This window comes from Microcaecilia unicolor, chromosome 9 (assembly GCF_901765095.1).
Source record: "Microcaecilia unicolor chromosome 9, aMicUni1.1, whole genome shotgun sequence".
NCBI classification, from domain to species: Eukaryota; Metazoa; Chordata; class Amphibia; order Gymnophiona; family Siphonopidae; genus Microcaecilia; species Microcaecilia unicolor.
This window is the reverse complement of record NC_044039.1, coordinates 38,244,758-38,262,020: the sequence shown is the minus strand read 5'-3', so window position 1 is coordinate 38,262,020 and position 17,263 is coordinate 38,244,758. Positions and strand designations below refer to the sequence as shown.

The 17,263-nt window shown below is 42.5% G+C and overlaps 1 protein-coding gene across 2 annotated transcripts in view; it reads right to left on the bottom strand.

The window, feature by feature from the left end:
- Positions 1–6,770: 6,770 nt before the first annotated feature.
- The window catches only part of CREBL2 (cAMP responsive element binding protein like 2), a 28,784-nt gene continuing 18,291 nt past the window's right edge, over positions 6,771–17,263 (bottom strand). For both annotated transcript variants that reach the window (XM_030214722.1, XM_030214721.1), the window contains 2 exons: positions 15,357–15,504; positions 6,771–8,321 (listed from right to left, as the gene is read on the bottom strand). In XM_030214722.1, coding sequence (XP_030070582.1) covers positions 8,320–8,321; positions 15,357–15,504 — 150 coding nt within the window. In that variant the 3' untranslated portion in view covers positions 6,771–8,319. The remainder of the gene's footprint in view (positions 8,322–15,356; positions 15,505–17,263) is intronic.

The following is a 17,263-nucleotide window of genomic DNA, read 5'->3' as shown; positions in this document are numbered from 1 at the left end:
GTACAAAGGAATGCCACATTTACAGTTGAAAGCAGAGATCAAGAAATGAAGAAAGTCAGAGAGGTGCCATCAGCACAATCTCCACCTAGACGGAAACTCTGTATGCTTTACTAAACAGATGGGTCTTAAGAGCAGTTTTTAAAAAAAATATTTACAATAACAACCCAAGCAAAAATCACTGGTACAGAAAAGTAATGTAAGGACAGGAAAATTATTCAAGAAAAATAAAGCATATATATTACTCGGGTCCACATTTAAGGGGATCCAAGACTGGTTCTAAACAAGAGGAAACTGAAATTAAAAAAAAAGAATTAGACCTATCAGAGACCTTTATATCTAAACTATCCATTTCACGTCCATTCACTATGACGAGGCAGCTATTTGTTTAGGCACAAGAAAAGCAGTAAGCTGAGCAAGGTCAAAGAATACATATTTACAAGCTTGATATCGGACTATACATTTGTAAGGATACCTCAAAAAGAAAGTTTCTCCCAACTGAGCCACTCTAGATTTTAACAGCACAAATTGCTGCCTACATCTCTGGGTGTTGCAAAGACATCAGGGAATATCCTTGAAAAATCTCCTCTCTGTGCTTAAAAAATAAGTTCCCAACAGCCAAGTGGAGGAGTAGCCTAGTGGTTAGGGTGGTGGACTTTGGTCCTGGGGAACTGAGTTCAATTCCTGGCACAGGCAGCTACTTGTGACTCTGGGCAAGTCACTTAACCCTCCATTGCCTGCCACATTGAGCCTGCCATAAGTGGGAAAGTGTGGGGTACGAATGTAATAATAAAAAATATCCAGAGATAATACGGTTGGAGATGCCCAAGTCTTCAAATTTAGGCCGTCCCTAGACTTGGTCATTTCTGATTTTCTGCAATAATGGAAACTAAGGACGCCCATCTCAGAAACAACCAAATGCAAGCCCCTTTGGTCATGGGAGGACCCAGCATTCATAGTGCACTGGTCCCCCTCACATGCCAGGGCACCCTAAGGGGCACTGCAGTGGCCTTCAGAAATTGCTCCCAGGCACATAGCTCCCTTACCTTGTGTGCCAAGTCCCCCAAACCCACTACTGTACACCACTACCATAGCCCTTACGGGTGAAGGAGGGCACCTAGATGTGGGTAGAGTGGGTTTGGGGGGGGGGGGCTCACATTTACCATCACAAGTGTAACATGTAGGGGGGAGGGGGGGGGGGATGAGCCAGGGTCCACCTGCCTGAAGTGCACTGCACCCACTAAAATTGCTCCAGAGACCTGCATTCTGCTGTGATGGACCTGAGTATGACATTTGAGGCTGGCACAAAATATTTTTAAAGATTTTTTGAGGGTGGGAGGGGGTTAGTGACCACTGGGGGGAGTAAGGGGAGGTGATCCCCGATTCTCTCCGGTGGTCATCTGGTCTGTTCGGGCACCTTTTTGTGTCTTGGTCGTAAGAAAAAAACAGGACCAGGTAAAGTCGTCCAAGTGCTCATCAGGGATACCCTTTATTTATTTATTGCACTTGTATCCCACATTTTCCCACCTTTTTGCAGGCTCAATGTGGCTTACAGAGAACTGTCATGGCATAGCTATGTCAGGTTACATCATACAACTGGTGTTACAAAGAAGTTAAAGAAGACAAGAGGATTTGTTCAAGCCTTTGTAGGAAAGTACATTCTGAGTAAAGTTGGAAAGGTGTTGTATTATAGTTGGAAAGGTGTTGTATTATAGCTAGTTAAGGGTTCTCGTGGTAGGGTTTGTTAAAGAGGTAAGTCTTCAAGGCTTTGCAGAAGTTAGTTAATTTTCCATTATGGGTCGAGGACATCTATGTGTTAGGCACGCCCAAGTCTCGCCTTCGCTACACCTCCAACACGCCCCATGAACTTTGGTCGTCACTGCGACAGAAAGCAGTTGGGGATGCCCAAAATTGGCTTTCAATTATACCAATCTGGGCGACCCTGTGAGGAGGACGCCCATCTTCTGATTTGTGTCGAAAGATGGGCGTCCTTCTCTTTCGAAAATGAACCTGCTAATGTTTCAAAAGATACTGAAGACTTTTCTATTTAGAAATGTTATCTGCCCTGATTCTTAATAAGATCTTTACAAATGTTTGTTAAATGAATTGTTTATTATGACTTGTTATGAGCACTATGTAATGTTGAATGGTTGGTTCAGTTTTTTATTTATTGTTACCCAAACTGTACTATAAAATAGTGTTTGTTGGTTATAAGACCTGTGTAATATAACGTAATGATAAGGAAGCACAGAGCACACCCAGAATCACAGGCTGAGGTCTTCCAAGGGCAGGACTTCATAACAGTAGCTATCCTGTGAGAGGCCAGGTCCCTTTGGCAAATAAAAAGCACTCCACCTTTGCATTGGCTTTGGATGCCATCAAGTCAAACTGAGGAGGGCCCCAGCCTTTCATAAGACCTGAAGTCCCAGCCCCCATTCTTCTGGATCCAGGAGAAAGCGACCAAGAAAAGCCACCTGCACATTGTCTTTGCCTGCAATATGGACCACCAAAAAAGACTGCAGATGCGTCTCTGCCCACAGACAGACTCTCCACCTCGCGGGCCACCACTTCACTCCTGGTTCTGCTGTACTTGTTGATGTATGCTACCACCATGGCATTGTCCAACAGAACTCTACTTTCCCTTCCAAGAGTGGCTGAAACTTCTGCAGAGACTGAAGGTAGAGAAAAATACTGGATTGTTCCAGGGAGCACCTCTGCTTATGCTAGTGATGTCACTGGCAAAAAAAAAAAAATCAGTTTTCTCTACCTCCACCTGCTAGTAGGAAGGGATAACACCTATTGGTTCAGAACAGTGGAGCAGATGCTTAGAAATGTTAAATATGTTTTATGATAGCGACGTGCAGCCACAGAAGGTGAAGGAACTAGAGAGTTGCACGGGGACAGAAATCTTACCCATCCCCGCCCGTCCCCGCTGGAATCTTACCCGTCCCCACCCATCCCCACTGGAATCTTACCCATCCCCGCAAAAATTTAAACCATCCCAACCCGTCCCCACCCGTCCCCGCAAGAATTTAACCCATCCCCACCCATCCCCGTAAGAATTTAATAGTACATAAAAGAAAGTTCCAGTCAGCTCCCTCAGTCTCTCTCTGGATTTGAGCCACAGCACTGTAGGCAAGGAAGGAACGGAAGTTGGAACTTGGAACACTCTGGTGCGCACATGTAAGATTTGTCTCTGATTCACTGGCAGTGTGTGCTGAGAGGTCGCCACATGCACGCGCCAGTAGGTCAAGTGACATCTGATTCTCGTGCCTGTGTCAGAGCTGAGGTCTGTGCACCAGCCTGGGAGCAAAGAGGATTAATAGTAACATAGTAAGTGACAGCAAATAGACCATCCACTCTGCCCAATAGTCACACTCATGATCAATTCATCATTAAATCAACGAGTGTGATATTATATACTTGATTATGGTCTTTCTTTCGTGTTTCTGGAACAAAGACCACAGAAGTCTATCTGGCCCCATCCTTATGTTCCAACTGCTGGAGTTGCCATCGAAGCCCACTCCAGCCTATTCATATTCTCATTTGTGGGACACAGACCATAAAAGTCTGTCCAGCACTGTCCTCATGTTCCAGCCACTGAAGTTGCTGTCTAAGCCCTTTCCAGCCCATCCTACACCAGATTGCCATGTACGAGACACAGACCATACAAGTCTGCCAGGTATCAGCTCTAGTTCATCACAGCCAGAGTCCCCATCTAAGCGTCACTTGACACATCCACACACATGCAGCCATTTAAGGTTAGGTTTTTTATAACTTCCATTTTCTAATTAGAGATCCTCTGTGTTCATCCCATGCCTTTTTGAATTCCGTCATCATTTGTGACTCTCCCACCTCCTTAATGGAAGACTTTCCACATTTATGCTGTTAAAGCAAGGAGGAGGAGGAGGAGACAGCACTCAAAGAAATTGGTATTTGGTAGATGAGAGGCTGGTGCAGGTGGAGCTTACAATTCCACGGGAAGCCCACAGAACTGGTTCCATCCCCGCGGGAACCCCGCAGGAACTGACTCCGTCCCCGCGGGAACCCCGCAGAACAGCTTCCATCCCCGCGGGAACCCCGCAGGAACTGCCTCTGTCCCTGCGGGAATCCCGCGGGTTCCGCGGGATTCCCGCGGGGACGGAAGCCGTGCAGCTCTCTAGAAGGAACCCTCAATTCCTACGTTACAGTAGTGCAGCAAAAAAAAAAAAAAAAGGAGTAGGATGATCTGGCCCTTTCAATAACCCAGGGAGACGTATGACGTTACAAGTCTTTATTGAAGAGCATAATAAAGACTTTGTAACGTCATACGTCTCCTGGGTTATTGAAAGGGCCAGATCATCCTACTCCTTTTTTTTTTTTTTTTGCTGCAAATATGTTTTATGAGCCATCACAGTTTACTAAGTTTCGTACTTTAAGGGCCAACTGTACTGTAGCTGCTTCACTTCTCTAGAATTGATATGCACTTGACTAAGGGGGGCCCTTATAGTAAGCTGCATTAGGTACTAATGCAGCAAAAAAAAAAAAAAATGATTATCACAGGATGCGCTACAGCGTCACAGTAGTTTTTGAATGTGCACATGCTAACCACATGCTAAATAATTGTTTGTATTTTTTTCTTAGGAGGTATGCCAGGGGCAGAGAGTGTATCACACTAACATACCCAGCTCCCAACGTACTACTTATTCATACTAGTAGCAGAAAATTGCTATTGGATCCGTCAGAATCGCATGCTACCACCACATTGGAATTATACTTAAACCAAAACGTTTAATCTGGGTGGGCATGTAATCGTCATCAATCCAACTTTGTAGTTTTATATATTTTTTTTTAATAACATTTTTTTCCATATATATATGTGCTTAATTCTCTATATAGAGAAACAAAAATATTTAGCTGCATGTAGGTTATCTTTTTTTTCACCCCTGTGCTCCATTTGATAATCCATAATCCATCAGGAATCTTTTCCTATCCAATTAACAAGGAAAGTGGACATAAGCAGTTTGTTTATTTCCAGGCATTTGATATACCTCAAATTGAACCTATACAGGTGACTAATTTAGCACACCTACATTACCACACACTAACTGGTTAGTGCACGGATAATGCAGGAGCCCTTAGCACCTACAAAATAATTGGCGGTAAGTGCTGTTGTGGTAATCTTTTACAAAATGGATGTACATTAATGACCACATTAGCACATGGCCATTAATAGAGAAAATAGAACAAAGGCATTTTTACAGCTGTGGAAAAAATGGCCTGAACAAAACAGGAAAGACTCGTGTAAGAGCACGCTAAGGCCAATTTTTACCACAGCTTAGTTAAAGGACCCCTAAGAGAAGAAGCTTCCTCATGCAGTCCCTGGGGGTTTCTTTAGGTTTATTTCACTTGAATTGTGAAATTTCATGCTCCTCCTGTTATGGACTATAAAGCACAGTCCATTTGTACTGCTGAGCGCCGTTTATAGAACAGCACTTAAATCAGATTCCTGCGCCCAACTTTGGGCACGAGGACTTACGCCTGCTGAAACCTGGTGTAAATCCTGGCGTGCAACCCTGGTATTCTATAGAAACATGACGGCAGATAAAGGGCATATGACCCATCCAGTCTGCCCATCCTCTGTAACCCCTAACTCTTCCTGTTCCTAAGCGATCCCACATGCTTATCCCATGCCTTTTTAAACTCTGGAACAGTCCTCGACTCCACCACCTCCACCGGGAGGCCATTCCATGCCTCCACCACCCTTTCATGTGAAATAATACTTCCTCAGGTTGCTCCTAAGCCTATTCCCTCTTATCTTTGTCATATGCCCCTCATTCCAGAGCTCTCCATTTGAAAAAGGCTCTCTTGCTGTACATAAATGTAAACGTTTCTATCATGTCTCCTCTCTCCCTCCTCTCTTCCAGCGTATACATGTTGAGGTTCATAAGCCTGTCCCTATAATTTAATAACTACAATATTATAATACTGTGCCTAAAGTTTTGTAATGCTCATAACCTCCCCATGCCCCTCCCATGGCCACATCCCCCTTCGGGTTCCATGTGAGACACTTTGGACGCGCAGCTGGCTCCTACATTTTTGGGCTAGCTCCTAGATTTAATGAAAATTTGTCAAGGCCTGCTCTATAGAATGGTCTCCCTGGGAGTCTGCCCATAAATTATAACTTGTCCAGAACACAGCAGTCAAACTTTTGCTCAGGGCCCAGAACCTTGACCATGGTTCTCCCTCTTTTCTTCACAACAGTTGTCTTGCAGTTGCTTTTCATCTCAAGGTTAAAATTCTTGTCATAACTCACTGTCCTCCATTCTGATCAACCTCCATACTTATCCAATTATCTGATTCTCTTAGCTCATCTCCGATCTCTGCATCTCCTCTGGTGGGAGAACATGCACCATTCCTCATTTGCTTTCCTGGCTCCCGCACGCTGCAACACTTTACCACTATATGTTCTGCAGGAGTCTTACTTGACTAGATTAACAAAAGGGTTGAAAATGCTATTCTTTGAACAAGTCTTTCCTGACTCTGTTAGAGTGTGAGCTCTAGACTTCGAAGCAGACTGAGCACCATGAGAGTTATAATACAGATGTCACACAGAAATAAAAACTAGAAGAAACAAAGGAGAATTTACATTAATGTGCATCCTGCATTTTTGCTTATTATTTTGTTTCCACTTTTATGAATCAACTTGAAGGGTTGCTAACCGAAAGACAGTTAAGTACATAAAAATAAGTAAATGCACTACAAACCAATAAACTTGACTACTGAAACGTTCACATGATAAAATAGGTGTGTGTTTAATTGGTTTTCTACAATGTTATGACATTTAAAAAAAATCACAAGACATGTCTCCACACAAGACCAACAATCTCAAGAAGGTGACTCCAAATTTTTGCAACCACATGAGGGTCAATATTATCCAAAATACACCAGCTTATTCAAAAGTCACACACTGAAGACTTCAAATGTGTGAAAAGCAGGGACCTAATAAATCACGATTTAGTGTTTGTTGCCTGCTATTCTGCAGCAGAATCTGGAAGCATTAGCAGTCATCGGGCTTTTCCTACCATATCCCCATTGCTCCTGCCCTGCTGTACAAATGAATGAGTTGCATAGCCGAGTCAGAATCACTGGCTCTGTAGTAGCCCCTACTGGTCCTGACCATTGCAGTTATTCCTTTATGTCAGTTAATATGGAAAACAGATAGCAAAGAGAGCAACTGGCTCCCACCAACCACCACCCACTTCACCCAAGGGATTGAAATCATTGATGATGCTTTTACATCCCAAGCCACGTAGAACCAACATCTCTGTTCAAGATGACTTATTCCTGTACCATTACTAGAGATATTAAAACACTTAACACTACTAGGTGCATTATAGGATCTGGTTACCTTATTAGGCTAACAAAAATAAAACAGTACCAGAATAAAAACACTCCACTGGTAAAAACAAACATACTGTATTTCTAAAACCTTAGATACTTTCCTGTGGAATATAATTAAACAATGTGCAAAACAATTTTTAAGACTAGCTTTGTGCAGAATGTTTAAAAAGACGGCAGCTCCTCTGTCACTGAGGCATTCTTTTCAACACAGCTAAAATTTCTAAAACACCAAACACATTCAGAGCCGTAGGAATTAAATGAAATGAGAAAGAAAAGGAACAGTGTGCTGATTTTGTGTTCTTTTTCAGCTTCCCCCTGCATTCTTTTGCTTTTTTTTCTTCATCAGCTCTGCCACTGCATTGCACAATTCCATTTTTCCTGAACCCCCCCTCCCCCCATTTAGTGCACTGTGTTCCTGTACCAACTGCTTGTATTATGGGGCTATTCTGCTAAAACTATAATAAATAGCAATTATAACCCCAAAAAGGTTTATAGCACAGAGAAAGGATTTATACTTTAGGTAGAGGAGGAGGCAAAGGTAAGCAGAATCTTCAAACTAGGCTTTCTTCCATTGGAGAAAGTAAAACAAGAACGTTGACAGAAACAAACACCCATACAGCCAGGACGGTGTCAATTATTTAAATAAATATTTTGGAAGCTTTTTATTTGAAAGGAAGAAAGACTAAACTCTCCTAAAATCTCTCCAAGGCCAAGTCTCTATGCAGCAGATTTACAGTAACCTGAAATAAAATCACTTTTCAAAACTCCTTTAAGTGAATATAATGTCAGTTTGTATGTACAAGGTTTACTCCTTAGCAGGATACAGGGGAAAAAACACCATTGATCCAGCGACTCAATGCTCTTCATTCTAACAAGCTGGCTAGCGTGGTGTTCAAGATCCACAAATCCGGTCTTGGATATTGGCTGATCGATCCTGCCTCCTGAAAGAAAGGAATAATTTCAGTGGGGACCCTCATATTCTTTAAAAGGTGTAAAGTGAGCACACACAGATCTTTCAGCAGCTGCAACCCCAATTTGTGTGGCTGCTGAAAGCACACAACCCCCCGGCGGACACAGAACAATGATGTCCTATACAGCACCCATCCAGGCCATGACCCCAAATGTGGGTTTCATGCAGGGCTGCCAAGAGATAGAGTCAGGCCCAGGGCAGAGCTGCCACCCCACCCCCACTGAGGCCGCCACCATCCCTCTTCCCACTCACTCCTGCCACCCCCCTCCCCCCACTCGGGCTGTCGCCGCTGCCACACCCCCTTACCTTCTTGCATCTGCTCCTCGCTCTGTCACTCTCCTGCTCCTGTGTGTGCCAGGACCCAGGTTATCAAGTTAATGCAATCACCTGGGTCCCGACACACAGGAGCAGGAGAGAGACAGACAGACAGACCAAGGGAACAGAATTTTCTGGCACCAGGTCTCCTGCTCCTGTGTGTGCCAGGACCCAGGTTATCAAGTTAAAACAATCACCTGGGTCCCGACACACAGGAGCAGGAGAGAGACAGACAGACAGACCAAGGGAACAGAATTTTCTGGCACCAGGCCCCACTTGGAGGCTGGGCCTGGGGAATCTTGCCCCTTTCCCCTCTCTGCAGCCCTGGTTTTGTGATCCTACAATCCACAGTTTGGGAAGCTCTGTGTTAAACATTAAAAACAAAATAAACCCACATTAAAATGTTTACAATATGTTTTTAAATAATGTTTCTTTAAAAGGAAAACCACAGTGGATTAGCCTTTACTTAACACAGGCAAGTACGAGTGATGGAATCTACAGGCCAGGACCACAGGTTAATAATAAAAAAAAAAAAAATAAAAAAGAGGTATTTATGGGCCTGATGGCTGAAGGACACACACTGCAGGCATATAAAGGCTCTTTTCAATTACCAACTTCAGACACCTTAGCTACCTTCCTTCAGGAGAAGATACTAAAATTTAAAAATCACATTGACTCCTTACCATCGGATAATTACTTGATGATATTGATACAGGAAATAATTTAATTCATGTAGCAGATGACACAATATGTCTAATTTTAAACTGGTAAATAAATGAAGAGGTTTCTGTTTTACTGAAAACATTTTCTGTTACGCATTATTATTTGGACTTATGTCCAACGTATTTAAGATCACTCCATCAAGTTTTTTTGACATGGTTGCATGTTTGGATATATCAATCTTTAAGTTCAGGCCTTTTTCCAACATTATTGGAAGATATAGTTCTAACACCTCTAGTAAACAATCCTTCTGGTAGCAAGAAGGATGTTAGTGTATCTGGATTTTCAGAAAGCTTTTGATAAAGTTCCTCATGAGAGACTCCTGAGAAAGTTAAAAAGTCATGAGATAGGAAGCAATGTCCTTCTGTGGATTAGGAATCGGTTAATGGACAGGAAACAGGAGGGTAGGGTTAAATGGCCATTTGCTCTCAATGGAGGAGGGTGAATAGTGGAGTCCCACAGGGATCTGTACTGGGACTGGTGCTGTTTACCATATTCATAAATGATCTGGAAATAGGAATGACGAGCGAGGTGATTAAATTTGCCGATGACGCAAACCTTCAAAGTTCTCAAAACACATGTCGATTGTGAAAAACTGCATGAAGACCTTAGGAAACTGGAGGCTGGGCATCCAAATGGCAGTTGAAATTTAAATGCAAAGTGACACACATGGGGAAGAATAATCCAAATCATAATCTGATGCCAGGATCCATCTTACGAGTCAGCACTCAAGACAAAGACCTAGGTGTCATTATAACAATATGCTGAAATCTTCTGCCCAATGTGCGGAAGCAGTCAAAAAAGCAAACAGGATCCTAGGAATAATTAGGAGAGGGATGCAAAATAAGACCAAAAATATTATAATGCCTCTGTATCGCTCCATGGTGCATTATATTCAATTCTGGTCACCGTATCTCAAAAAAGATATTTCAGAGAAGAGCAAACAAAATGATGAGGGGGGGGGGGTGGAACTGCTTCCATATGAGGAAAAGCTAAAGAGGTTAGGGCTCTTTAGCTTGGAAAAGAGACAGCTGAGGGGAGATATGATTGAGGTCTACAAAATCCTGAGTGGTGTGGAGCGGGTGGAGGTGAATCGATTTTTCACTCTTTCAAAAAGTACAAAGACTAGGGGACACTTAGTGAAATTGCATGGAAATATTTTTAAGACAAATAGGAGGAAATATTTTTTTTACTCAATGAATAGTTAAACTTTGGAACTCATTGCAGGAGAATGTGGTATCGGCGGTTAGAGTATATGGGTTTAAAAAAGGTTTGGACAAATTTCTGGAGGAAAAGTCCACACTCTTATTGGGATGGACATGGTGAAAGGCACTGCTTGCCCTGAGATTGGTAGCATGGAATGGCGCTACTAATTGGGTTTCTGCCAGGTACTTGTGACCTGGACTGGCCACTGCTGGAAGCAGGGTACTGGGCTAGATGGACCATTGGTCTGACCAAGTATGGCTATTCTTATGTTATGTTCTTAATTATAGACCTGTGGCGAATATACCAATTTTTGTGAAGAGTTTGGAATCAACAGCAGCAATAGAAGTGACTGATTATAATATTTTGCACCCATTACAATTTGGTTTCAGAATAGTACAGAATCATTACTTGGACTTTTACTTAATGATATCAGAAGACTATGGCGTATAGGACAACAGGCTATTATTCTCCAGTTTGACATTTCATTGTCTTTTGATGTTGTAGATCATACTATTTTAATGAACATGTTAGATGAGATACAGAACCAATCAACTATACCTACCTGGCTGAAAGGTTATTTGGAAAATATATCTTATAGGGTGAAATATCAGGATTTATTTATTTATTTTAGTTACATTTGTACCCCGCGCTTTCCCACTCATTGCAGGCTCAATGCGGCTTACATATACAGGTACTTCTTTTATGTAGTTCATGGAGATCTGTGAGTGGAGTACGTCAGGGTTCCCCACTGTCTCCAATTCTGTTCAACATGATGATGAGTTTCTTAGACAAATTTTTGTCCCTACTGAAAGTAAATTATTACACCTAAGCAAATGACATCATGCTTCTTATTCCGGTTGAGTATAAGATATCAATTCCAATATTACATCAGTATTGCCATACTGGGACAGACTGAAGGTCCATCAAGTCCAGCATCTTGTTTCCAACAGTAGCTAATCCAGGTCACACATACCTGGCAAGATCCCAAAACAGTACATTTTATGCTGTTTATTCTAGAAATAAGCAGTGTATTTTCCCCACATCCATTTTAATAATGGTCTATGGCCTTTTCCTTTAGGAAGCCAGCCAAACCTTTTTTAAACCCCGCTAAGCTAACTGCTTTTACTATATTCTCTGGCAACGAATTCCAGAGTTTAATTACACACTAAGTGAAGAAATATTTTCTCCGATTCATTTTATATGTACTACTTTGTAGCTTCATTGCGTGCCCCCTAGTCCTAGTATTTTTGGAAAGAGTAAGCAAGCAAGTCACATCTACCTGTTCCATTCCACTCATTACTTTATAGACCTCTTTCATATCTTCCCTCAGCCATCTTTTCCCCAAGCTGAAGAGCCCTAGCCACTTTAGCCTTTCCTCATAGGGAAGTCACCCATCCCCATATCATTTTTGTTGCCCTTCTCTATACCTTTTCTAATTCCACTATATCTTTTCTGAGATGCGGTGACCAGAAATTGAACACAATATTCAAGGTGCGGTCGCACCATGGAGCAATACAAAGGCATTATAAACACACTCGTTTTTGTTTTCCATTCCTTGCCTAGTAATACCTAACATTCTATTTGCTTTATGAATAGCCTTATAAAGAAGCTTCTTACAACTTGGGTAATTAAGGATAAGATAGTCCCTAGATGCAGCATTTTGCATGTAGCAAGGTAATAAACCATACAAAATTTGATAATTTTGATAAAACTTGATATATGAACCAAAACTCTGAAGAGTTCCTTTTTTGCCTTTAAACTTGCACTAGGGCGCTGACCTATTATCACAATACACCATAACTTTCTTGTACACATCCTATATAATAACTCTCACCTCCAACGTTCTGACTTGCTGTCTGGGACCGTGGCTCATTCCGAGTTGGTCTGGTAGGCTCCATAGATCAGGCTGATATCACCGTAGCCATTATGATGTCAACTTCAGAACCCGGGGGGGGAAAAAAAAAAAAAAAACATGCCTCACAGCTGATCCATGTCCAGAGGAGGGTCGCTGGACATGGGTGGCTGGAGGGGGGCAGGGGAGCCGAGGAAAACCTTGCTAGCGCCCGTTTCATTTGTGTCAGAAACGGGCCTTTTTTACTAGTATTTAATAATATCTTGGTCTTTTAACCACCACCTATTATGCGATCAATTTACTCAGGTAATTGTGCTGCCTGAAAATTACCACCCTGTGTGTGAGTTAAGGTACACATGGGGATTAACGTGCATACTTTTACCTGTGGAAGTAAGCAGCCTCAGAAGAAGGGTTAGGTCAGGGGAGGAAACGTGTGTAGATTTGTGTTTTCAAAAGAAAAACTGTAGTTACAGAAGACCAAGTGGAGATCTCTGCAGAAACTATTTCATTAGTTTTCAAAGAGAAAGTATATACATACTTTTTCCTGCAGACTTTGCACCTGCCCACGTAGTTTTGAAAATTGCTCCACATATTTACAAATGAAATCCAACATTTTTTTTAAATATTTGGAATAGTAATAAAAAGAAAAAAGGTCCCGTCTTCAATAAAGGTAGCCAGATTTGATTCCCACTACAGCGCCTTGTGGGAAATTAGTTTAACCCTCCGTTGGCCCAGGTAGAAAAAAAAACAAAAAAACCCCAAACAAAACAAATTGTGAGCCCACCAGGCACAGAGAAAGTATTGGTATACAATATGTAAGCACCATTCATTTGATCAATCTTAAATACTTATATCACAAAATTAATATATGGAGGAAAAGACTTCAGCAATGTCAGTGCCTAACGTGATTTTTGGTTACTGACTGCAAACACAATCAGCCTAATAACCTCCACCCTCCTTTAATCATCACTTTTTCTAAACTTTATATCATTTACTATTTTTATGAATTTCACTTCTCAATATACTCGGCATCACACTTGACCACAACCTTACTCTCGAGAGCCAAGTAAACTCTGTAACAAAGAAAATGTTCTATTCAATGTGGAAGCTCAAACGATTAAAACCTTTCTTCCCAAGAGCAACCTTTCGATATCTAATACGATCAATGGTCCTAAGCCATGCAGATTATTGCAACGCGGGTTGCAAAGAACAACTCATGAAGAAACTCCAGACCGCCCAAAATACAGCAGCCAGGCTGATATTCAGCAAAACACGCTTCGAAAGTGCCAAACCCCTTCGAGAAAAGTTGCATTGGCTCCCAATCAAAGCACGGATCACCTTCAAAATCTGCACCTTAGTCCACAAAATCATACACGGCGTAGTTCCAGGATACATAACAGACGTTATAGAGCTACCAATAAGAAACAACGTCAGATCGTCAAGATCCTACCTAAACCTACACTACCCAAATTGCAAAGGATTGAAATACAAAACAACTTACGCATCCGGCTTCTCCTACATAAGCGCAAAACTATGGAATGGCCTCCCAAAAGCTGTGAAAACAATCCACGACCACCTGAACTTCAGGAAATCACTAAAAACCAACCTCTTCAAAACGGCCTACCCCAACAACCCCACGTAACCTCTTCACCCAGCGACACGGCATGACTATAATCGTACTGGACAACACGCAATCTTCATCCCTTCCAATCCTGCACTTATACCTCATACGATCACTATACAACCTGTATTTGTTATCAACCGACTGAGCAAATGCCTTTGACGGTACTATGTAAACCACATTGAGCCTGCAAATAGGTGGGAAAATGTGGGGTACAAATAAATAAATAAATAAAATTTTTTCAAAATGGTGACTTAGCTCTATGTGGGCAACCCTCAACGGAGCTTCTATGTTTCACAAAAATTGCTTCCTCAGGTGCTGCCGTTTCAAATTATGTCGTTAAGCACTCAATCACAGCTGATTGCACTGCATAAAGTGTAGACAAATCAGCTGTGATTGTTTAGCGACAGAATTTGAAATGGCAGCCCCATAAGCAGTGGCGTACCAAGGAGGGGCGGTCCGCCCCAGGTGCACGCCGCTGGGGGGGTGCAGCGGCGCGCACCTGGCTCCGAGTTCGCTATCTTCACTCGTTCGCTGCAGCTCCCTCTGCCCTGGAACAGGTTACTTCCTGTTCCGGGCAGAGGGAGCTGCAACGAACGAGCGAAGTTAGCGAACTTTTCGGAGCCGACAGGTGCGCGCCGCAGCATCCCCCCTCCCAGCGGCATGCATCCGAGGGGGGGGGGGGCCGCATCGGCGATCCGCCCCGGGTGCCATCCTGGCTAGGAATGCCACTGCCCATAAGGAAGCAGTTTTTGTGAAACTGAGAAGCTCTATAGTCAAATCTGTCACCATTTTGAAAAAAAAAAAAATCGATATATTGAGAAGTGAAATTCATAAAAATAGTAAATGATATAAAGTTTAGAAAAAGTTTTTTTTGATGACTAAAAGGAGGGTAGAGGTTATTTAGGCTGATTACGTTTGCAGTCAGTATCCAAAAATCATGTTTGCCACTGACATTGCTGAAGTCTTTTCCTCCACGTATTAATTTAGTGATATAAGTATTTAAGACTGATCAAATGAATGGTGGTTGGTTATAAAGTATCAGTCTGTTAGCCTATTTTGGATTGAGTGATTCACTGATACAATATGTAAGCCATTTTTGTTGTACAGCAGAAAGGCAATATATCAAGAATCTAACAAACATAAACCGACCCCTCCTCTTCCTTGTTCAGGTATTTTTCACCAGCTATCAAATTTAACCAACCGAATACCAGCACCACCTCGGTCTCCTGGCATACGGTCTTTATCCTGTTTCATAGAAGGAGCAGAAGTATCCCTACCATTATACTTACAGGCGTTTTTCCCATTGGCTTCTATTTTTACTCCTTTGGTTTGTTTGTTTGAATTCTGTTGTGCTTTGCTCTGCTCCTCTCCTGTTAGAAGGGCTCGGATTTCAGACGGAATTTTTCCTTGGTCCATTGCCATGCACCACTGTTTGTACTAAAAAGATATAACACAGTATTTAAAACCACAACAAAACCAGCCAGCACCAGGCTAGCAGACACAACAATGTTATAATCACTGCCACCACGCAGGAGGCTTTAGGATGAACTGGGCTCAGACTGGTAGACTCTACTAAATGTGGACGCTTGCATATGACCACAGCGAGGACTAGCATTAAAGAGGGCACCTACAGCAATTGGCTAGGACAGAATTAAGGCATAGGGAAACTAGACACATACCTAGGGCCCAGAGTCAAGTTTATGACCTAAAAATGTTAAGAACGTAAGCACTGCCATACTGGGACAAACCGAAGGTCCATCAAGCCCAGTATCCTGTTTCCAATAGTGGCCAATCCAGGTCACAAGCACCTGGCAAGATCCTAAAGTAGTGGATTTTCCCAATTCCATCTTAATAATGGCTTATGGACGTTTCGTTTTGGAAATTAGCCAAACCTTTTTTTAAACCCTGCTAAGCTTTTACACATTCTCCACATTTTCTGGCAGGTGAGTTAGGTTACCAAGGGAAGTTGCTTTAAAAATAGGTAATATAATTGCAAGTAGTCATGCATTACTCCCTCAATGTAGCTCCAAGACCTGCTCAGGGTCTATTAACTGGTGTTCACCGAGACCTTGCAGTATTCCCTCCCACCTATCCTCCCTCCCTCTGTTTATAAAACTTGTGCAAATGATGGGACTGCTGAAAGGCTGTGAGCATGTGTCAGGTCACAAGCCCCATATTTTTCTAGACTTTACTGCTGCTTTTGTTTGAAGACATCTATCAGGCTCAGGATGGGGCAGGGGGGGATCAGCAGGAAGATTGGGGTAAGAGGGATGGGGGATGGGGCAGCCATAGCTGTAGAAGAGGACTCGAAGGGTCACAGTGAAGATGGGAAGGCTAGGGAGTAAGGAAGGGGCAAGAGACAGCCCAGAATCATGTGTTACTACACATTAGGGCCTAAGCTGATGGAGCAAAGAGGATCCACTCAGGTTTCTGCTGTTTAATACTAGCCTTGGCAGCAGGACATATCAAAAACAAGGTTAACCTTTCATTAAAAAAGTATAGCAGCTTCTCCAGTGACAAGCAGTGAGGATTCTATTTTCAATGGGTTGTAATCATATCAGTCAATAGGGAATATGATTATGTGGTCACTACCTCATGGTGTAACCTGCACATGCACAATGATCATATTAATAAAAACCAAGTCTCTTCTGTGTCATTTCTTGTTACGTTGATAATACTAGTTTATTTGAATTTTTTTGTTTTTGCTTTGGCCTGGAGCATCTTGTCAAATTGGAGCCCCTAACCAGCTTACAACCATTGGAGGAAGAGTCATGCGGACGCATTCTGTATTATCGTTTTAAGGCAACGAGGGATTTTTCTTTAGTTAGATCCCACTCTCCTCCCTCGATAACCCAATTGCAGTAGTGACACTTTCAGCGAAAGGCCTCAGACTACTAGAGCTCCCATGCACACACAGTCCAGGTTCACCCTAACTTCTACCTGTAGGTGGTGCTGTAATGTGATGGTTAGTATCCCTGCCCACATAGGAGCTGGAGAGCCTGAACCTGCAATAATCCCAGCATCTAGTCTTCTAATGAGCAGAACCAGTTCCAGAAACTAAACCCCTGGTCTCCATCATGGCAGCATGTATCAACTAGTGCAAGAGCTGGACTATTACTACACATGCATCAGTGTGATGCTCTAACTGCTAAAAGCATCCAGTGAAATGAAACAGAATAAGGGGTAGCAGTTACAG